Source organism: Castor canadensis, chromosome 7 (genome assembly GCF_047511655.1).
Source record: "Castor canadensis chromosome 7, mCasCan1.hap1v2, whole genome shotgun sequence".
NCBI lineage: Eukaryota > Metazoa > Chordata > Mammalia > Rodentia > Castoridae > Castor > Castor canadensis.
The window spans coordinates 25736863-25761069 of NC_133392.1; the positions used below are offsets into that span (position 1 = coordinate 25736863).

The following is a 24207-nucleotide window of genomic DNA, read 5'->3' on the forward strand; positions in this document are numbered from 1 at the left end:
ACTTCCTTTGCAAGAAATGTTAAAGAAGTTCTTCAGACAAATGGATCTATGAGAAGGAGATCAAATTAGTAAGGATACAATCAACCTGAATGGCACCATTAATCACCTGGATACAATTAACATCTATAGGATGCTTCATCCAACACCAGAAGAATGCCTACTCTATTCAAGCTCACATGGAGGAGGGAAGGAAGGAAAAGAAAATACCATAATCCTAAATGAAAAAGTGTTCTTCACAACTGACCCCATAGATTTTGTTTTGTTTGTTTGTAGCCCATGCTGGCCTCAAACTCATGTTCCCCCTGGAGCCTCCCAAGTGCTGGAATTACAGGTATGCCCAGCCCCTTTTGAACAAAAAATTGTCAATAAAGGAATACTATGAACAACTCTATGCCCACAAATTTGATAATCTAGATAAATGGACCAATTCCTAGAAAGTCAATAGAAGATATTCTGAAAGGGCCTATGTCAAAGAAATTGAATCAATAATTAATAACCTTCCCAAAGAGAAAGTACCAGGTACAAGTGGGTTCTCTGAAGAAATAAAACCAATTCTCCACAATCTCTTTTAGAAAATAGAAGCAGAAGAAATACTTCCTAACTCATTCTCTAAGGCATTACCCTAACACCAAAACTGAACAAAAACATCACAAGAAAAACAAACTGCTGATGACTATCTCTCGTGAGAAGAGATGCAAAAATCTTCAACAAAATATTAACAGATTGAATCTGACAATGTAGAAAAAAATTAGATATCATGACTAAGTGTGATTTATTTCAAATTTGAACAACTGATTCAACATTCAAAACTCAATGTAATATATTACATCAAAGGTAAACACCATCAGTCTAAATAAGAAAAAAACATGTATCAGTAGATGCAGGAACACATTTGACAATATCCACATCCTCTTTATGATAAAACAAATACCTCTCAGAAAATGAAGAATGGAGAAATTCAAGTTGGTAATTCTACAGGTATCTGCAGCTGACATCATATTTAATGGTGCAAATTCCTATTCAAATCATACTGGAAGTCTGAGCTAAAGCAATAAGACCAAAAGAAGTGAAAGGTATATGGACTGTGAAGGAAGAAATAAAGTTAACTTTGTTCTCAGATAATATGATTGTCTATATAGAAAATCTTAAGGAATCAACTAACATTTCTAGAATTCACTGATCATAAGAAGTTTAGCATACAAATGTCAATTGCTTTGTTATATACAAGTAATGAATAATTGGAATTTGAATTGCTTTTTTGTTTTTAGTGGTACTGGGCTTTGAACTCAGGGCCTCATACTTGCTAGACAGGTACTCTACCACTTGAGATACTTCACTAGCCCAACACTTGAAATTTGAAGTTAAAAACACAATACCATTTACATCAGCACCAATAAAATGAACTAGGTAAAAATCTAACAAAAGATGTACAAGGTCTATATCAGTAAAACCATAAAACCCTGTTGAGGGAGTTCAAAGACCTAAACAAATGGAGAGATATTACACAGGCATGATAGGAAGATTTGATATTACATAGAAATGCAAAGGACCACAAAAAGTCAATGTAATATTGAAGGAGAATGTCAGAGAACCAGCAGTGTCTGACTTCAAGACTTAGTATCTAAAGCTATAAGAATAAAGACAATGTAGTATTGGTGAAAGAATAGACAAATAGATCAATGGAACAGAAAAAAGAGCCCAGAAATAGAACCCACACATATATAGTCAACTGATCTTTGAAAAAGGAACAAAGGCAATTCAGTGAAGATATTATTATCTTTTCAACAAATAGAGCTGGAATGATTGATGTGAAATCCAAAAAGCAATCTATATGCAGATTTAGACCCTTCACAAAACAAAATTCAAAGTGAGTCACACACCTAAATGTAAAATGTAAAACTATAAAACATAAGAGAAAAACTAGGTGACCTTGGGCTTGGTGATAACATTTTAGATACAATATCAAACTAAAAACTATGGAAGAAAAAATTGATAAGTTGGACCTTATTAAATTAAAAGCTTCTTTCTATGAAAGATTCTGTTAAGAAAATAAAGTCAGTAGTGGTGGTACATGTCTATAATCCCAGCTACTTGGAAGGCAGAGGTGGAACAAGTGCCAGTTTGAGGCCAGCACAGGCATAATTAGCAAGACCCTATCTCAAAAGCAAAATTTTAAAAGGGATGGGAGGGCTGTGGATGTAGTTCAAGTGGTAGAGCACTTGTCTATGATGTGGGAGGCCCTGGGTTCAATCCCCTGTACTAAAAAAAAAAAAAAGACAAACCACACACTAAGAACAAAATCTCTACAAAAAAAAATCTTTGTCCGAGATAAATATTGCTACCCCTGCCTGTTTTCAGGGACCATTGGCTTGATAAATCTTCTTCCAGCCTTTCACTCTCAGCCAGTGCTTATTTCTATCGATAAGGTGGGTCTCCTCTAGGAAGCAGATTGTTGGATCTTCCTTTTTAATCCAGTTTCCCAATTGATGCCTTTTGATGGGGGAATTTAGTCCATTAACATTCAGTATAAGTGTTGATAAGTACGTGGTGATCCCTGTCATGTAGTTGTCTTTGTTGATTAAGGGTTTGATTGTGTGTAGCTGAATCAGTGTTACTCTTGTCTTTCTTGCCTTTTCTTCTCCTGTGGTTTGGTGTTGCCTGCCCTTTCATGGTTTTGTTTGCTTTCATTTTCTATGTGCAGAATTCCTTGGAGAATCTTTTGTAGTGGTGGCTTGGTGGTCATATATTGTTTTAGTTTCTACTTATCATGGAAGACTTTCATTGTTCTGTCTATTTTGAATGATAGTTTTGCTGGATAGAGTATCCTAGGGTTGAAGTTATTTTCATTCAGTGCTTGGAAGACCTCACTCCATGCTCTTCTTGTTTTTAATGTTTCTGTTGAGAAGTCTGCTGTGATTTTGATGGGTTTGCCTTTGTATGTTATTTGTTTTTTCTCTCTTACAGCCTGCGATATTCTTTCTCTAGTCTCTGTACTTGTTGTTTCAATGATAATATATTGTGGGGTAGTTCTATTTTGGTCAGGTCTGTTCAGTGTTCTGGAGGCCCCCTGTACCTGAATGGGCATAGTTTTCTCTAGATTTGGGAAGTTTTCTGTTTTTATTTTGTTGAATATATTACGCATTCCTTTTGCTTACACCTCTTCTCCTTCAATGCCCATGATTCTCAGGTTTGGTCTTTTAATGGAGTCAGTGAGTTCTTGCTTTTTCTTTTCACAGGTCTTGAGTTGTTTAACTAATAGTTCTTCAGTTTTTCCTTTAATTGCCATTTCATCTTTGAGTTATGAGATTCTGTCTTCTGTTTGTTCTATTCTGCTGGTATGGCCTTTCATTTTCTTTTGTATTTCTTTTTCATCTTTTTCTGAGGTTTTCTATATCATGGGTTACTTCCTCTTTAATATTGTCAAGTTTTGACCTTAATTTGTTTATCTCTCTGTTTATGGTGGTCTCAGTTTCAGTTTGGTGTTTATTTAGCACTTCTATGATTTCATTTATTTGTTTTTGTGTTTTCTCATATTCTTTATTTTTGTCCTCTTGGAATTTGTTGAGTGCCTCCTGTATCACAATACCTGACTTCAAACTATATTACAAAGCAATAGCAATAAAAACATCATGGTACTGGCACAAAAACAGACATGAAGACCAGTGGAACAGAATTGAGGACCCAGATATGAGTCCACACAACTATACCCACCTCATTTTTGACAAAGGTGCCAAAAATATATGATGGAGAAAAGACAGCCTCTTCAACAAATGTTGCCGGGAAAAGTGGTTACCCATCTGCAAGAAACTGAAACTAGATACATGTCTATCACCCTGTACTAGTATCAACTCAAAATGGATCAAGGACCTAAATATCAGACCTGAAACTCTGCAGTTACTACAGGAAGGAGCAGGAAACACTCTGGAACAAATAAGTATAGGCAAAGACTTCCTCAATAGAACTGCAGCAGCCCAGCAACTAAGAGAAAGGATGAATAACTGGGACTTCATAAAAATAAAAAGCTTCTGCACAACAAAAGAAATGGTCTCTAAACTGAAAAGACCACCCACAAGGTGAGAGAAAATATTTACCAGCTATACATCAGACAAGGAACTGATAACCAGAATATACAGGGAACTTAAGAAAGTAAACTCTCCTAAAACCAATGATCCAATCAAGAAATGGGCAACTGAATGAAACAGAATTTTCTCAAAAGAAGAAATTCACCAAGTTGAGGATTCCAAGATGGCGACTAGAGGGAGGGAGCAGAAAGCGTGCTCCCTAAAGTAAAATCTCGGAGAGACACTGGAGATACACCCTACAAGAAAAACCACCGAGAAGAGGCAAAACTTTGACTCCTCCACACCTCCAGCCCATGAATAGCATCCCCACTTCATGTTAAATGGAGAAATCAGGAGGGCTCCCGCACTGCCAGACACCAGCACCCAGACGGCTTGGGAAGATGTAGACCACAAAGTGAGCTAAGCAGCATACAGTACTCCCACAGACAACCCTGGGCCAGATCAGCATAGCCCCTTGGACAGAACGACCCCCACCCAGGGGAAAAAAACTGAATAATAAGCAATAACAACAAAAAAGACACATAGCATAGAGGGCAGGGCACCCTGAGCACTGAAGCGGGGGGAAGGGAATCCCTCACAAAACTGTAAATAAACAAGCCGGCTGGAGAAGGCAGGAGCGGCAGCACACACCCAGCAACCAGGAGCGAGAAAGCTTGTAAAAGTGGCAGAGGGAGGAAAACTCCACAGAAGAGGGGGGAAGACCCACTTCCCATGTGAGCTGTAAATTAACACACAGGCCTGAGAAAGAAGGTGCAGTGTCACCTCCCCCAGTGAGCTTGGAAAGGGGAAAGCTTGTAGCAGTGGCAGTTGTGCCCAGGAGAACTCTAAGTAAACAAAGCCTGAGGGGCTAGGTGAGTGTTAAGCTCACTCCTGAGATCTGCATAAATAAAGCCACAGCAACAGCAGGCTGACAGCAGTGAGCAGGTGAGCCACAGCCTCAGATAGCCATTCACAGAACTGTCTCCAGACTTTTTTTTTTTCCTCTTCCTTTGAAGAGACAACAACCAAACTATACCTGCATGCTGAAAAACTTACTGAAACTGTATTGCATTTGAACTTGGGACACTTTGTGGTGTTTTTTTTCTTTTCTTTTCTTTGGCCTGGTTTGGTTTTTTCCCCCTTTGATGAGACAACAACAGAACTACTTCTGAGACACCATCTCCAGGATGGGAGGCTGAGGGACTAACACCAAGATTATTAAGACTGAAACTTTATTGCATTTGAACTTGGATTTTTTTTTCAATCCTCTCTCTGTCTCTCTAATGCCTGTTTAGCTTACTGTCAATTAGTACCCTATCTGCTTATATCTTTGAAACTTTTGTTTGTTTGTTTTGGTTTTCTTTTTACTTGTTTATTTTTTTACTTGTTTATTTTTTTACTTTTGTTTATTTGTTTGTTTTGGGTTTTTTTGTTTATTTTTTTCCCTTTTTCTTTAACTTCTTTGCTTTCCATCTCCTCTCACCCTTCCATTCTAAATATCACTAGTGCTATTATTACAAGCTAGAAAATACTTTATTGCACACAGTACAGGGACAATAACAACACCAAGGGCAATGATGGGAAGACAGAAAAAACAGGGAAACCAGTTTCCCCACAGCAAAAAAAAATTAGTACAGGAACCAGAGGGAAATGAAGAAAACAGATACTCAGATCCAGACTCCAACAAAATGAAGATAAACTATGCCAAAGAACCCAATGAAGCCCACAAGAATAATTTAAAAGAAGACATACTACGGGTACTCAATGAGAATTTTATAGAGATGATACTGGATATGGTCACCCAAAATGTACAGGAGACACTCAAGAAATTCCAAGACAATAAAATAGAGAATTTGAAAAAGCACAAGAAGAAATAAAAGAAACCATAGAAGCACTGTATAAACACCAAAGTGAAACAAAGAACATGATTAATAAAGAGATAAATGAACTCAGGACGAAAATAGACAACATTAAAGAGGAAGGGACTCAGGATATGGAAAACCTCAGAAAAAAGAATGAAACAGAATGACAAAACAAAATGGAAGGCCAATCCAGCAGAATAGAACAAACAGAAGACAGAATCTCAGAACTTGAAGATGAAATGGTAATTAAAGGAAAAACTGAAGAACCATTAGTTAAACAACTCAAGACCTGTGAAAAGAAAATGCAAGAACTCACTGACTCCATCAAAAGACCAAACCTGAGAATCATGGGCATTGAAGAAGGAGAAGAGGTGCAAGCAAAGAGAATGCATAATATATTCAACAAAATAATAACAGAAAATTTCCCAAATCTAGAGAAATCTATTCCCATACAGATACAAGAGGCCTCCAGAACACCAAACAGACCAGACCAAAATAGATCTACCCCACGGCATATTATCATTAAAACAACAAATACAGAGACCCAAGAAAGAATACTGAAGGTTGTAAGAGAGAAAAAACAAATAACATACAAAGGTAAACCCATCAAAATCACAGAAGACTTCTCAACAGACACATTAAAAGCAAGAAGAGCTTGGGGTGAGATCTTCCGGGCACTGAATGAAAATAACTTCAACCCTAGGATACTCTACCCAGCAAAACTACCATTCAAAATAGATGGAGCAATAAAAGTCTTCCATGATAAGCAGAAACTAAAACAATATGTGACCACAAAGCCACCACTACAAAAGATTCTTCAAGGGATTCTGCACACAGAAAGTGAAACCCAACATAACCATGAAAGGACAGGTAGCACCAAACTACAGGAAAAGAAAAAGCAAGAAAGTAGAGAATAACCTCAACTTAGGTACACAAATCAAACCTTCAAACAACTAAGACAACTAAATGACAGGAATCACCACATACCTATCAGTACTAACACTTAATGTTAATGTACTTAATTCCCCCATCAGAAGGCACCGTTTGACAAACAGGATTAAAAAGGAAGATCCAACAATTTGTTGCTTACAGGAGACCCATCTCACTGACAAAAATAAGCATAGGCTTAGGATGAAAGGCTGGAAGAAGATTTACCAAGCCAATGGCCCCCCAAAACAGGTAGGAGTAGCAATACTTATCTCTGACAAAGTAGACTTCAAACCGACATTGATCAAATGAGATAAAGAAGGACATTCCATACTAATAAAAGGGGAAATAGACCAAAAGGAAATAACAATGATCAAAAAAAGAAATTCAAATGGCCAAATAACACATGAAAAAATGCTCACCATCTCTGGCCATAAAGGAAATGCAAATCAAAACCACACTAAGATTCCACATCACCCTTGTTAGAATAGCCATCATCCAAAACACCAGCACTGACAAGTGTTGGCGAGGATGTGGGAAAAAATGAACCCTCATACACTGCTGGTGGGAATGCAAGCTGGTGCATCCACTCTGGAAAAAAATTTGGAGACTTGTTAAAAATCTAAACATAGACCTGCCATATGATCCAGCAATCCCATTCCTGGGGATATACCTGAAGGAATGCAACACAGGTTACTCCAGAGGCACCTGCACACCCATGTTTATTGCAGCACTATTCACAATAGCCAAATTATGGAAACAACCAAGATGCCCCACTACTGATGAATGGATCAAGAAAATGTGGTAATTGTACACAATGGAATTTTACTTAGCCATGAAGAAAAATGAAATCTTATCATTTGCAGGTAAAGGGGTGGAACTGGAGAACATCATTCTGAGCGAGGTCAGCCAGGCTCAGAAGACCAAAAATTGTATGTTCTCTCTCATATGCTGACTTTAGATATAGGGCAAATGCAGCAATGTGGTTGGACTTGGATCACAAGAAAAGGGGGGAGCCCATATGGGAGATATAGGAATAGTCAGAAAACCCAAAACATGAAAGCATTTGATGTCCCCACTCCAGAGAAACTAATACAGAAACCTTAAAACGACAGGTTATCATGAGCAGGGGATCAGGAACCAATGTAAAGATCAGTTAGAGTTGAATCAACATGGGTTGTAACACATGGGTACATGAAAGCAATAGTAGGAATCTTTCTGTATGGCTACCCTTAACTCAACTAGCAAAAACGCTTTGTCTTTCTTATTATGTTCATGTCTTTTCTTCAACAAAATCAGTGATAAGGGCAGAACAGGACCTGCCTGAAACTGAGTGGGGGGGAGAGGGGCAGGATGGAGAAATGACCCAAACAATGTATGCGCATGTGAATAAATGAACAAATAAATAAATAAATAAGAAATAAATAAGAACACACCTGAAAAAAATAAATAAATAAAATTCATTAATCATCTCATTAGAAAATATCTATCTGATAAAGGACTCCTATCTTAAATATAAAAAGAACATTTAAAATTCAACAATAAGAAAATGAAAGTGCTTGCCTAGAATGCACAAGACCCTGGATTTGATATGCAATAATTCAGGAAGAAAGAACAGGAGGGAAGTATGAAAAATAAAGGATGGAAGGGAGGGAGGGAGGTAGAGAAGGAGGGAAGGAAGGAAGAAACAAAGGAAGTGAGGAAGGTGGGAAGACCTATTAAGAAATGGGCAAAAATATGATAGACACCTTACTTAAAAAGATGCATAGATTGACAACAAGCATCTGAAAGTTGCTCAAACCATTTGTACTTAGGGAATTTCACATTAAAACCATGAGATACCATCACCACCTATTAGAATGTCTTAACCCAAAATACTGGTGATAGCAAGTGCCAGTATGAAGCAACAGAAATGCTCATACATTGCTCGTGGTATAGCCATTTTTGGAAGATAGTTTGCAAATTTCTTACAAAACTAAACACACACTTCCTATGCTCTAGCAATTGCACTCCTTAGTATTTGCCCAGATGAGTTAGAAACATATGCCCATTCCAAAAAACTGCATATGAATATTCATACTAGCTTTATTCTTAATATCCTAAACTTGGAAACAAGTAAGATATCTTCAACAGATGAGTAGATAAACAAAGTGTGCTATGTTCATACAATGGAATTGTACTCAGTAATAACAAAGAAATAAGCTATCAGCAATCAAAAACTTGAAGGGACCTTAAATGCATATGGCTAAATGAAAAAAGCCAATCTGAGAAGCCTAGACACTGTCTCATTTCGAATGATTTGAGCATCTTTTCAGATGATGTTTTCCATCAATGATTCTACTCTATGATATTCTGGAAAGGGCAAAACTGTGGCGACAGTAAAAAGATCACTGGCTGTGAGGGATGTGTGAGGAGGAGGGAAGGAAGAATGAATAGGTGGAGCAGTGAAACTATTCTGTATAATATTTTGATGGTGATTATACCTTTGTCAAAACCCACAGAATTAGCAACACGAAGAGTGAAAGAACCTTAATGTGAACCATAGATGTTAGTCAATAACACAGTAACAATACAAAGTCATAAATTGTAACAAATGTGCCACTCTAATGTGAGATGTCAGCAGTAAGAGAATTGTATATGTGGAGGGGAGGAATAGTTCTCTGTACTTTCTGCCCAATTTTCCTATGGTTCCTAAAACTGCTCTAAGATATAAAATCTATTCATTTTAAAACAGTGCAATGCATACTTTCCTGTTTGTAGGCTTGTCCATTCGGCAATAATCCCATTGAATTTCCAAGTAACTTTAGCTTAAATATGGTCATGCAATAATCTTTATTTCACTTTCTACTCCTAATCAGTTATGTGAAATTTGAGTTATATTATACATAATAGTTAACATTTCTTCAGAAGAGAAATTGTAAAATATTTACTTATAATCTAAATAAATACAAGAATTTTTTCCCAGCTCCTCAGATTGACATACTAGAAAGATATTTAGAACATGCTTCCATGGAAGAGCCTTGTTTTCCATTCAGTTTTCTTTTTCTTTCTTTGTAGACACTCACACTTTCAGGGGAAGTTTGTGTTTGGTGGATAGAGGACTGTACTTGTGCAAGCAAGATTTATCTGAAAACCCCAGTAAGTGTACCTGCTAAAAGATTTGTTTAGAGTTGTTTCTAATCCAATCTACCTTGCAATATTCACAATTCAATAGTCTGTGGAAATATTTGCTACAGAAGCCTCATTGCACTTTTGTCTTAGGAATAATCCCTGTGTGTGAAGTATATGGTACAACCCAGCAGCAGCTCACAACATACTACACACCCATGTAGGAAAGGCTATGTTTTTTCTGGAATCTGTCATTTCTCTCTCACTCATGGTGTAGGTTCATTGTAGACAACAGGGTTGGCTATTGCAGAAAGGCTCTCAGGAGGCTGCTGATGGCGGTCCCATTAAGGAATGGCTTTTCATTGCCATGGCAAGGCAGCATGAGAGTGCTGGAGGGTCACTGCTTTTGCTCAGAAATCAAAGAGCCCTTTGGCCATAACTAGTTAAATGACACCACTTTGCAAGGAGATTAGTTGCCCCTCTAATCAGATTAAGGCAAAAATTTAAAAGAGAGAGTTACTGGGTCAGTCAACCATAAAGTGCAGAACTTGTCTAGCCTCATGTGTACCTCAGTCCAGCAGTTTAAATGGTATCACCAAGGACCTTGTTTTCCCTCTCTGCCCCTACTGTGTGCCTTTAGTCTCATCTCAGGCCTCATTTAATGGTATCCAGCTGCCACAGGTGCCAACCTCTCATCACCTTGTCAGGGAAGGAAGCTTCTGACAGTAGTGGGAGGAAGAATACAGAACTTTCTCCTCTCCAGAGCATCTTCTAACATCCCTGAGCTAATCACTGTGGATAGTGGGATGAAAAGTGCCAATAATTGGCATAAACTCAGCCCTCAGAGTGGAAGTCAGATCCATTCTACTAAACCCTAAAAATAGGTGGGGGGGGGAGGTGGTTTCTCAGTGCTTAGTCAGTAAGTTTTCTCCAGAAGGAGGATGTGTGGGTGCTGGTAGTAAACCACAAGTGCCCACAACACCTGCCTCAATGTGATGCCATTACTTCTGCCATGCTCACCGTGCATTTCACATGAAATAAAATAAAAACAAAATTAAAGCACCATGAAACAATGGCAAGCAATGGATTTCCTCTGTTGTCATCATATGCTGTAGATGAGTATGGGATTTTGTAGGCAAGGACTTACAGTCCTTCCCCTTTAAAAAATTAATATCTCAACTATAGAAAACTAAGCATACACCTTATTTAAGACACACAATTCAATGGGATAAATGAAACCTGATCTCAAAAGTAAAGATAAAGTTTCTTGTGTAGGCTCTGCATGGTAGTGTGCACGTGGGATCCTGACGCTTGGGAAGCTTGGGAAGCTTGGGCAGAAGATCACAAGTTCAAGGCCAGCATGGGCTGCATAGCAAGAAAAAATTCTTGTACTTGGCTCAAGTGGCATAGCATGTAAGAGGCTTTGGATTCAATCCATACTATCACAAAAAATAGTAATTTTGTGGTGGCATGCCTATAATCCAGCATTGGGAGGTTGAGACAAGAGGATTGTGATATAGAGAATAACCTGGACTACATAGTGAGACCCTGTCTCAAATAAAAAAATAGGATTTAAGAATTCTTACTTGAAAAACCATGAAACAGGAGAAGGCTATAATCTGTGTGATAAATGTTTATATGTGTTAACTTCTATTAGAATTTTTAGAACTGAAGAGACTTACATGTCTATGATTATCTCCTTCTACAGATGAGAGATATACACATGTTTAACAATACCTCAAGGGACCCTATGCATCCAGGACTTACCTTGTTCTTCTTGGCAGGGAGATATACAGGCACCAGTAGAGGCCTCAACCAACCTTCTTGAGTTCCTAACCAGCCTGGTATAGGCATGTGATTTAGCCCATGCTGGGAGAAACACTGGTGTTTCCTTACTGGAGGATACCACTGCCTTACAGAGAATTGATCAGTGGACAGACCCAGAGAGACTATGGCCAGATCTCCCTGCCCCTGCCACAGATGTGTTCCCTGTAAACACTTTAGGCAGTGGGCCTCAAGGAGCCCTGCCTAGTTCTGCCATGGTGGACACCCAGACACCACAGCTTCCCTCAATCACACCTGCTAGGGGACACAGACTCCTCTGGCTATTGCTAAAGGTTTTTAGACTAGTCCATTATTGCCCTAAAATGGAGGAATTTCAACTGATTATTTTGGGGGCAACAACAAAAACACATACACACACATGCACATTCACACATTGGGAGGTCCCATAAAGGCTTTCAGTTTAAAAATAATCACAAAGTACCACCCAGTTGGACACTCTCGTGGTGTAATGAGGCAGGACACGCTGAGTACTCCCCTGATGTCACCAGGATGGGCAAATCGCTGCACCTCCTCAGTCTGTTTTCTATTCTGAAAAGCCATTATCTCTAAAGTTTTTTTCAGCCCTAGCATTCCATGAATTTATTCAAAGCAATTATAAATCATAACCAAAAAATTATAAATCTTGATTCCTTAAGTATTATGGGAGTAAATTTATTCTCTTAGACATTCTGTATAAATAATTGTGGGAAAAATGGGGATCTGCTTTGAATTTCTTTTCTTTTTTGAGACAGGTCTCACTATGTAGTCCAGGTTAGCCTGTAACTTCTTATGTGTAACCAAGGCCGGCCCCAAACTTTCATTTCTCCCACCTTAGCTTCCCAAGTGCTGGATTACAGGTGTGTACCATCACAACAGGCTCTGCCATACATTTCTTTGTTAACTGAATATGTGTTTCATTGACAGAGTTCTCTCCTCAGTTCTCCATCAGTCATATCAGCACCTCAGGACCCAGAAGATCACATGATGAACATTGGTTTTAAAAATCATACTATCTATAAAATGTCCAAAATATGCTAGGAATATGTTTTAATTTTGTAATTTCATTATTATCAATCTAATTGTTTAATAATCATTTCGTCATTATTTGGGAAAGAACCTCTTTATATTCTATACTCTATTCTTGTTATTTTAGGATAAAGAAGTAAATTGTACAGATTCCTGTGACTGTTTATGCAATTGGTTAATTCAGGAGTGTTGAGTTTGCAATTTGAAATCTATACCACAACACACTTGCCACTCTTCTCATTCTGCAGGCTTTTCAAAAACTTGCAGGCCCCTTGCCTACTCTGCTAGGAATGGAACCCAGTGCCTCGTGCATACTAAGTGCAATGCCCAGTAAGTTTCTTGTGCATAGGAGCACAGGCTCATTCTCCAGTTTATCTATAGCAGGCAACAGCTCTGGCTTGCTCGCCTTCCTCCCTCTCTGCTGCCGTGGGGACCTTGGACGGCTGTGTGTACTTCCTGGATGTTCATGAAGCCGAGTCCCCCCAAGTGATTCACAAGGCTTTCCTCTGCGAGTCTCCCGTGCAACACCTCATGTAAGCATCTCTTGCTTCTGCAGCACCTTTTCGAGGCATCTGTCAAAGGTTCCAGTGAAGTCATCATTGCTTTTAAGTTTTACGTGTTTCATTTCTTTTGAATAGTAGTACATTCAACATTCAGAAAGTACAGAGGGGTGTGTAATGGAAAGTCCCACACTCACTAAGTTCTCTTCCTGGAGGCAGACGATGAACCAATTTCCTGGGTCCCATTTTATCCATAATCAATCAAAAAATGACAAGTACTTTCTTCACTTAGGCAAATAACCTTCAAGCGCTGAATGGGCCAGACATTTCTGTTGAATTAGCTCCATAAAGCAGAGACTCTGCTCTCTCCATTTTACAGATAAGAACGATGAGGCCCAAAGTGTTTAAGTAACTTTCTCAACCATACATAGACTAAATAGCTCACGTTGGATCCCAGACCAGGCAGCTGGCCACAGAGCTCCTGCCATTGCTCCTAAAGGGAGCAAATTGTACACTATGTTCTGGGACTCAGTTTTTCCCACTGTTAGCGTTAAGTCTGGAGAATGTTTTACCGCCACATAAAGACCTTCCTCATTCTTTATCGTGACATAGGATTCCATTATAAGATTATTTCATCATTTAAAAAATAGTAAATTGATGGACATTTAGATTATTTCAAATCCTTTGAAGCAGTATTTTTAAGAAGACAGTGTAGAGACATGGGATTTCTATGTTATTATTACTCTTTTTTTTTTAAATCGTAACAAGTATTAAGAACTGACATTTGACTGGTGGCGTGGCTCAAGCAGTAAAGCACCTGCGTAGCAAGTTTGAGGCCCTGAGTTCAAAACCCAGTAGCATAAAAAAAGAAAGAAAAAGAATTGACATTGGTGCCCTGCTTGATGACTTTGGTGCTCACTGAATGTGATCGTCAAAACACCTGTCAGAAAGGAAGTCAGCTTGTCCCTGCTAAGCAAGCTAGGAAATTCAGGTTCAAAGAGGGAAAGAGAAGCCTTTTCCCAAGACTTCACAATTAGCCTTCTAGGCTGTTTCTGTCCAGCTCTGCAGCCTCTGGCCCGGGGGGAAAGCAGTTATAACCTCCCCTTGTGCCCCCTGCTCTTCTGTACCATGCATTCTGTGTGTGCCTCTTCTTTCTCAGATCCTTTCCTCTTCTTCTGATGGGCATTTTCCACTTTTTCTACTTCTATGAAGTTGTAGAAATGCTCTTTCTCCTCCTGCCAGGTACCAGTCACTGGTACCAAAATGCCACATCCGTCACTAATTTGAGAATCCATATTTCCACTAGGTACATCAAGATAGCCCTACTGACATTCTTCATTCACTTATGAAACAGTTGCCCACCTTGCCTTAGTCTTCTTGAGTGTGCACTTAGAAGTTGCAACTTGGAATAGCATTGGCCCTGAGTGTAACGATGGGCAACTGTTTCCAGCTGGAGAAAAAAAGAGGCTCTGGTGATCATCAGATTTCTTCTTTTCTAGTTATGACCAGCAAGGATTCTATCTGTTAGCTGGAACATCAGAAGGAAACATCTTTGTTATCAATGCCAAGCCCTCAAGCTTATTTCAGATTCTTGGATTCACAGGTACAACATATGATATTCATTCATTTAAAACATTGATCATAGCTGGGTGCCAGTGCCTCATACCTGTAATCCTAGCTAGGAAGGGCTGATATTGGGAGGGTCCCAGTTCCAGACTAGCCTGGGCAAAAAAAGGTTGTGAGACCTCCATCTCAATTGAAAACATCTGAGCTTGGGGATGCACACCTGTCATCTCAGTGATAGTGGGAAGCATAAAATAGGATGATGGTGGTCCAGGCCAGTCTGGGCAAAAAGCAAGACCATATCTCCAAAATAACCAGACCAAAAAAGGCTGAAAGTGTGGCTCAAATGGTAGAGTGTCTACTTAGCAAGCATGAAGCCCTGAATTCAAATTCCAGTACTGGGATGTGAGGGCAATCTGGCTGTGACATCTGTCACCCCATTGATCGCCAGGGTTGATTCGGCTGATCTGGCTGGCTAGGCAGGTGTGCCCTTCCTCCCTAATTGCTCCATGTGCGTCCTTTCCAAAGCTGCTTGGTTGAAGAGGATGACCATCCCCAATAGAGGAGGACCGTTCTTCAGTCAAGGGTATACCAGTAGCTGTGTTCCCCTGCTAGAACCTCCAAATAAGCTCTCAAAGTCCAGTACTGCTAAAAAAAATCATCACTTTATTCCAAAGAATTTAAGGTTATGAAATGGAATTATATGAAAAACAATTGTTTATGGCATATTTTCTAAAACAGAAACATCTAAATAACAGTTAAAAGTTAAGAGGAGTCCCACATTATATTTAGAGGTATTTGGAGTATTAGGGATACATGTTTAGTATGTAGTGCATGCTAAAAATTTTTCTTATGTCAATAATTGAATTAACTAATGAAATGGCTGAACCCTCATGATATTAAGGGAAGTGGGAATGGTTTCTTCCTGAAATACTTTTTAAGATAATTTTTGATCTTTATTTAATAAAGAACTAATTATTTTGTCCTTGGCTTTAAGTACCAAACATGTACATCTATTTCCCCCCAAAATATGTTTAAAAATCCATCACTTGATTTATAAAAATTACTGAGAGCTTAGTAGGTGGAAAATGCCGAACCTAGGCCTTGTGGGAGATGAAAAAGCCAAGGAGATTATATAATGAGGGAGAATACTATGAAGGCTCACAGGAAGAAGCAGTTAATTGCCTGGTGTGAAGAAAGGAGTGCACAGGTAAAGGATTGCCAAAGGTTAAGGGAGAATTTTCCTACAGGAAGTGGTAGACTTGGAAGATTTTTATAAGGGCAGGATGAGGAGTATTTGACTGTTAAAGTCTGGCCTAAGAGGTTAAGGGAAGAGTTTACTAGCAGATGACCATGGCAATGAAGTCTGAAAGATGACAAAGGGCATTGAATACCATTCCAAAGGAGCCTGGAAATTGTTCATTGGTTAATGGGACATCATCAGATGAAACAGGCATGATCTGGCTTGGGTTTTAGAGGATGACTCTAACACTAGTGTGAAGAATGTAGCAGAAAGAAGAAAGAATACACTAAGAAAGATGAGTTAAGAAGGTATGATAGTAGTTAAGACAACCAGACATCAGATGACAATAATCACACCACAGCCTGAATGTTACGTTATCATGAAATTTCTTCCACCAAATTAATTAGTGCATTACCTTTAATTTCAGCCTCATTCAAAGTCTCAGTTTGTTTACATTTGGACAAAATGTAAACAAACTCTTTGCAAGAATGTAAAATGAATGGCCTCTAGTATACTTCCAAATAGCATCTTTTGAGCTCAGGTATTGCTGTCCACATTTCTATTGGCAGTCTGATCTTCAGAGCTCTCACCAGAATTGCCCATTAAGCTCTGCCTGCAGCATTCTAGGGTTTCTCTAGAATACATCTCCAAACATTTCCAAAAACTACAAGTTCTGAAGACTTCTGAACCACATGGTCACGAATAGTCACAGCACCAACCCCATTTCTGGTTCCAATTTTCTGTATTGGTTACTTTTGTGTTTCTGTGACCAAAATACTTGAGAGAACAACTTAAAAAAGAAAAGACTTACTTTGTCTCACAGTTTTAGAGGCTCAATCCATAGTTGCTTGGCTCCATGTATGTAGGAGCTGGAGCTTGTGGTGGGGACCCTTCTTTACCTCATGATGGACAGGAAGTAGATACAGGGAAGGGACCAGAGACTAGGTATAGCCTTCAAAGGAACACTCCACTGGCCTACTTCCAGCAACTAGGCCCCATATCCTAAAGTTTCCACCACCTCCCAACATAGTGCCACCATCTGGAGACCCAGTGTTCAACACATGAGCCTGGGGGGTGGCATTTCATATTCAAATCATAACATAATTCAAGGCTTAATGATAGAAATCTGATCTTGAGGACATGGAAGCTGATGGAGTAGCCTGAGAAGACAGAGTAGAAGCAAATCTAAATGGTTATTGGGGCCAGAAAGACAACCTAAATATGTAAATTAGATACACATAGTGTGTTGAGCCTGTGGCTGACCTGAGAGTAGATGCATATCTTTCCTAAATAGCCCACTTTTTAACCTACCTGGTTGACCAGTGGGTAGAATGGGAGAAGCTGGAATTGAACACATCCACATTTTGTACTGATGCTGTGAACAGAGGAATATGAAGCAGTGAAGAAGACTGAGGAGTAATGAGGGAGTAATGAGTAATGAGGGAACTGGGGTGGGGGGTCATCACTCCAGAAGGAGCTCGAGGAAGGAAGGCTGGGTAAAAGTGTGTGTGGAGTGAAGGGTAGGGAGAGGCTGTCGTGAATTTGCCAATCAGCAGGTGCTCCCTGAGAGGCAAAGACTTCAGGGAGGGGATAGATGTAAGAAAAGTCAGTAAGTGGTAAGCCTATTTTCAGGGGTTTACAGAGGGGGATAATGGATCAGATGGCAACTGCTGAGGGGAAGCTGTTGAAAGAAGGTTCTTAACTGAAGATTGGGGCATCTTGCAGAAAGAATAAAGGGAGCCATAGGGGATGCAAGAAGATGAAAAGAAGTATTTGAGGGCTAGGGTAGGCTCAGTGGTAGAGCACTTGCCCAGCATGTGAGAGACCTTGGGCTCAATTCCCAGCACTGCAAAACAAAAGCAAAGTGATTGATAAGAGATTGGCAGAGTAGGCTCAAGATCACAGATGGGGATTAAGACTGATTCCTACATCGATGTCAGGAAACAAAGGGGGAGAATGAAAAGAACAAGAAAATGTGATATTCAGGATAAAAACATCAAAGCAGAGTTTCTGTGTGATGTCCTTGGCCTTCTTGTTAAGGAAGGAGAAAGGCAATCTGCTGAACACCTGGGGAAGGGCTGAGATGGTAGAGAGCATTATCGTGTGAACCCATGGTGGGCTCCAGTCATGGAGCACCTTGCCCAGGTCAGACTAGCTGGATTTCTATTTGTTGTTGTTGCTGTTCAGTCAATGTAACTATGTTTATTTTTTTCCTTTTTTAAAATTATTGTTGTACTGGTGGTGCTTTGTGACATTTACCAAAGTTCTTACACTATATCATAGTTGAATTCACCCCTTCCAACATTCTCCTGGATTTCTAGAGGAAAAGTCTCATAGTCGTGTGTGCTTCTAGCACATCTGGAAGCCCTTAAGATGCAAAGAACACTGATTGATGCTGCATTTTATTCAGTGTTAAGTTTAGGGAACCTGGCTGGAGTGGGCATGTGAGAGGCCAGAGCACACTGTGTGCAGATGAGGGAGAGGTGGGAATGGTGGGCTCTGGAAGGCACCTAGTTAGGGAAGAAGCTAGACCGAACTAACCTGGTTGGAATCTTGTGGGTCCAGACATCTAATTGGGAGAAATACCTTATCAGTTCATGAAAATGTCCCTTATGTCACTTATGCTTAATGGTCACTTTAAATATCAATAAATAAATGTAGGATTAGAGAATAAGTGAAGGCAAATCTCTGTGTGATAGTAAGAAGGTTCTTACTTTTTTTGTTGTTGTTTGTTTATTTTGAGACTGGGTCTCCCTACATAGCCCAGAACTGGTCTTGAACTTGAGATCCTCCTGCCTCAGTCCTCTTGAGTGCTTGAATTAGAGTTGTGCATCACCACACATAGCTTAAAAGATTTTTAAAATTTATCTAATGACCACTTGTGGGGTTCATTTCTGTTTGTTTTCAGAGATGAACCAAGAGATTATACAGATATCCACAGTGTCTCTTTTGGAAACAGGCATAGTAGAAGTGGTGGTGCTTTCCCCACTTCCAGAAACAGGAAGCAGCAAGCTGGAAATATTTACTCTGCCAAAAATACTACCAGAAGGTAAAGAAAAATAAGCAACCCAACCCATTCTTCTTGGACCCTGATAAGTTGGTGCTATAGTTATTTTCTGTTTGGTTTTGTTTCTGGTGATAGCATTTTTTTTAGCATGTGGAGAGGTAAAATAACTACAGTTTGTGCATCTTCTTACAAAGTTAAACTGGTGTGGCCACTAAACAACTTGAAATATGGACTTTCCTTCTAGGTCTTGTGACTCACAAATCTATTTGATAATCAGAGAATAGAAGTAGGACTAACTGCTATGTCAAATTGATGTCTCATTTTGTGATACTTTTTGTTTTATAGCTTTAAAGATGCATGGTTAAATTCAGATAGTTTACAGTGTAGTTATCTTCACTGATTAAAATTATAACGAATACTTTCTGGGAGAAAGCCAATATAGTGGATTAGAAGCAAGCAGCACTCTCCAGCTTCTCCACCTCTTGGAAGCAAAATAGCAAGAAAGAAGATTCTCAATGAGGATTTGAAGTTACAAATCAGAGCTGAGCTGCTACAGAGAGAAACTGCAGAGCTTCCACAATCCTCTGCGTGAACAGGAGCCAGCTGGGAAAACATGCAAATAAGACCTATGTGGGAACCCTACAAGTCAAAAGCTAGATCCCTGACAGCTGGTGCAGCTTGAGTTGAATAGAAAGCTAGTTGGTAATCCGAACACAAATCTGAGAGCATGGGAACTGCACAAGTCAAACACAGAGCCCCACATGGGGAGGGACTAAAACTGTAGAGCCTGACACAGCCTCAGCAATGTGATGGGTTGAGAGAATAATAACCTTTGAGAGGGTGAGGGCCTGGAAATTGCCATAGGTCCAGTAGGGAGCAGGAGCAGAGTCAATACTAGTCAGGAGCAAGCCTGCAATAAACTGTGAGGTTAGGAATCATCGGTACCTGGGAGCTAGGGTGGGAACTTGGAAACAGCATTTTCTGTCTACATGCTATATTGGGGCTCCAGCTCAGAGCCTTAGAGGTGCTTGGCAGTTGCTCTGCAACTGAACTACATCCCCAAACCAGACAACTCCCTGTGGCCTAAGCTGTTCAGACTTTAAAAAAAAAAAAAGACTGCTGCTGTGGGTGGGTGAAGAAGCCATCCTTCTCCCCAACAATAAAGAAATATTGATTGTTTGTTTTGGGGTTTTGGTGTGGAGTTGTTTGTTTGTTTTGGTTTGGGTTTTTTCCCCTTTTTTTGCAGTTACTATTTTTGTGTCTTTATCTTATTTCCTGGTTTCTCTGTCCATATTCTGCTCAGAGTTCTTACTCAGAGTTATTTCTTATATCTCACAAGACATACTTTCCCACTCATCCATATCTTGCCTCTTTCCTTTCTGTTTCCCCATTCTGCCTTATTTTTTTTACTCAATTATTAATACATATACCTTAAATTTTTTTAAATCTAGATTTCCTGTAAGTTTTTCAGTTCCTTTTCTGACACAGCCTCAGGGGAATAATTGATGTTTATAATTTTTTTTAAATCATTTAATTATCAGGTTTGTTTTTGAATTGTTAATTTTGCTTTTGAGTTTGCTTCTTCTCCTCTGAGTGGTAGTGGAAGAGATAGCCAACTTAACAAATGACAAATTGCAATGCAGAAGCACAAGTAATAAGAAAAAGTAAGTCAATATGACTCCTCCAAAGGTCAACAACTTTACAGTAATGGATGCTAATGAAATCCCAGACAAAGAATTCAGAATATTGATTATCAAATGATCAATGAAATTAAAGAAGACACATATAAACAGCTGAATGAATTTAAAAAGAATACAAATAAGCATCTGAATAACTCAAAGAAAACACAAATAAGCAGCTAAATGGAATGAGGAAGACAGTACAGGAAATGAAAGAGGAATTCAATAAAGATACAGAAATCCTGAAAAATATCTAATTGAAATTCCAGAAATTAAAAATTCAGTAAGCCAAATAAAAGACTCACAAAGTCCTGCCAGTAGACTGGATCAAGTTGAAGACAAAATATCATAGCTTAAAGACAAAGTAGATGAATAAGAATGTTCAGATAAAGAAAAAAGTAAGAAAATGCAAGCAACATGCAAGACCTCTTGGATGCCATAAAACACCAAACCTACAAATTGTGAGCATAGAATAAGGAGAAGAGATGCATGCTAAAGTCATAGAAAGCATACTTATTAGAATAATAATGTAAAATTCCCCAAATCTTGAGAAAGATGGTCATCCAGGTACAGGAGGCTTTTAGGACACCAAATAGACAAGACCAGAAAAGAACATCCCCACAGCATATTATAGTTAAAACATTAAATATGCAGAACAAGGAAAGAATAATGAAAGTCACAAGAGAGAAGTGCCAAATTACATATAAAGGCAGACTCATGAGAATAGCAACAGATTTCTCCAAGAACCCTAACAGTAAGGGGGGCATATAATGATGTATTCCAAACTCTAGAATCCTATATCCAGCAAAGTATCTTTCATAATTGAAAGAGAAATAAAAGCCTCCCTTGATAAACAAAAACTAAAGGAATTCATTACCACTGGTCCAGCACTATAGAAGACAATTAAAGGAATCCTATGTACAAAAGAGGAAGATAAACATAAACATAAAAATACAGTAAAAATTAATCTCACTAGATGACTAGGTAAGCAAATGAGAATTAGGGAAGAATCAAACACTACAAAAACAACAAAATGACAAGAATTACTATGTATCAGATTGGAGGTGTGGTTCAAGTAGTAGAGCACCTGCTTTGCAAGTGCAAAGCCCTGAGTTCAAACCCCAGTCCCACCAAAAACAAAAACAAAAAAGAATTACTACATATCATTTAATAATAACTCTGAATGTTCATGACCTCAGTTTTCCACTCAAAAGACACAGATTGATGGGTTGAATAAAAAAAAAATATCCAACCTTTTGTTGCCTACAAGAAATGTACCTCACTGGCAAAGACAGGAGGATCATGGTTCAACTATATCTCAACAATACCCAACACAAAGAAAGAACTGGCAGAGTGGATTAAGTAGTAGAGCACCTGCTTAGCAAACATGAGCCCCTGAGTTCAAACTGCTGTACCACAAAAAAAAATTGAAGAAAGGAATTTAAAAAGATACTAAATGGAAAGACTTGCCATGTTTATGGATCAGCAGAATTAATATTGTGAGAATGGCTATACAATCAAAAGCAATCTACAGATTCAATGTAATCCCCATAAAAATTCCAATGTCACTGGAATATGAAAACAGAAAAATCAATCCTAAAATTCATTGGAAGCATAAAAAATTCTGAATAACTAAAGCAATCCTGAGCAAAAAAGAGCAATGCTGAAGGTATCACAATATGCAACTTCAAATTATACTATAAACCATAGTAAAACAAACAAACAAAAAAAAACCAGATGGTACTGGCATAAAAAACAGACATGAAGACAATGAGAAGACCCTTAAATAAGTCCACACCGCTACCACCATCTGATTTTCAACAAAGGTGTCAAAATTATACATTGGAGAAAAGAGAGCCTCTTCAACAAATGGTGTTGGAAAAAATTGGATATCTACACATAGAAGACTGAGACTAGATTCCCACCTCCCACCCCATACAAAAATCAATTCACAATTGATCAAAGTTCTTAATGTAAAATCTGAAACTTTGAAACTACTATCGGAAAACACTAAAAGATGCGGGTATAGGTAACAATTTTCTGAATAGGACTCCAAAAACTCAGAAAATAAGAGCAAGAATTGACAAATGGAATTGCATCAAATTAAAAAGCTCCTGTATATCAAAAGAAAAAATTACCTAATTGAAGAGATAGCCTGCAGAGTAGGAGAAAGCCTTTGCCAGCTGTTCATTGGACAAAGAATTAGTATCTAGAATATATACAGAACTCAGAAAATTAAACACCAAAAGAATAAACCAATTGATAAATGGGCAAATGCATGGAACAAACAGTTCTCAAAAGAAGTACAAATGGCCAATAAATACATGAAGAAATTTTCAACATCCTTAGTCATAAAGAAAATGAAGATCAAAGTGACAGTGAGATTCCATCTCACCCAGTCAAAGTGGCAACAACAACAATACTGGTAAGGGTGCAGGGGGAAAAGGAACCCCTGTATACTGTTAGTGGGAATGTAAATTAGTTACAGCCACTGTGGAAATCAGAATGGAGGTTCCTTAAGAAACTAAAAATAAAACTACCATATGATCCTGCTTAACCACTCCTGGACATTTATCTGAAGGAATGTAAATCATTATAAAGAAGAGATACTTGCTCACCCATGGTTACAGCAGCACTATTCAAAATAGCTAAGCTATGCAAATAGCCTACAACTAATGGGCATGTATACATATTCAATGGTATACATTGTATACATGTAGTATACATATACAATGGAATAACATTCTACTGTAAGGAATAATTAAATTTTGTCATTTGTAGGAAAATGCATAGAATTGGAGATCATCATCTGGCAAAACAGCCAGATTCAGAAAGACAAATATTGCATGTTTTCTCTTATATGCAGAATCTAGACCTTAAAAAGATGACATGAACGCAAAAAAGGGGAGTGTTGTGGGGGGAGAAGCGGTGGAAGAGGGGAGGGCTATAGGAGAAGATGATGGAGATGAATAGGATCAAAGTACTTTATACACATGTATGAAAATCAAATCATGAATCCCATAGAAAATTGTTTTTAAAAGGGAGGAGAAAAAATAATGGGGGGGTAAATTTGATCAAAGTACATTGTCTGCATGTATGAATATAACACAGTGAAACCTTTTGGTAAAATTATACATGGTAATACAAAAGAAAGCTTTCTGTATAAAGAAGGTATGAGTAAACAGACACTGTTTGATATGACAGATTTATCTGGTTAGTGATTTTTTGCAAATGCATAAGTACCTCAAAGTACTTTTATGTTTTAATTAAGAATTTCTATACTGTCATAAGTTTATTTTAATGATATGTCCTTAAACTAAGTAATGAAATTAACTAATGCCTACAAAAGATATTTTACTCACTTTTAGTCATAAGTGTTCTAAGTGGATACAAGTTGTTTTAAAATC

General features: G+C 38.5%; 1 protein-coding gene across 4 annotated transcripts in view; it reads left to right on the plus strand.

The window, feature by feature from the left end:
- Positions 1-24207, plus strand: part of Cfap43 (cilia and flagella associated protein 43) — a 99508-nt gene that overhangs the window by 35474 nt on the left and 39827 nt on the right. For all 4 annotated transcript variants that reach the window (XM_074078358.1, XM_074078361.1, XM_074078360.1 and 1 more), the window contains exons 10-13: positions 9908-9988; positions 13190-13341; positions 14808-14911; positions 19023-19163. In XM_074078358.1, coding sequence (XP_073934459.1) covers positions 9908-9988; positions 13190-13341; positions 14808-14911; positions 19023-19163 — 478 coding nt within the window. The remainder of the gene's footprint in view (positions 1-9907; positions 9989-13189; positions 13342-14807; positions 14912-19022; positions 19164-24207) is intronic.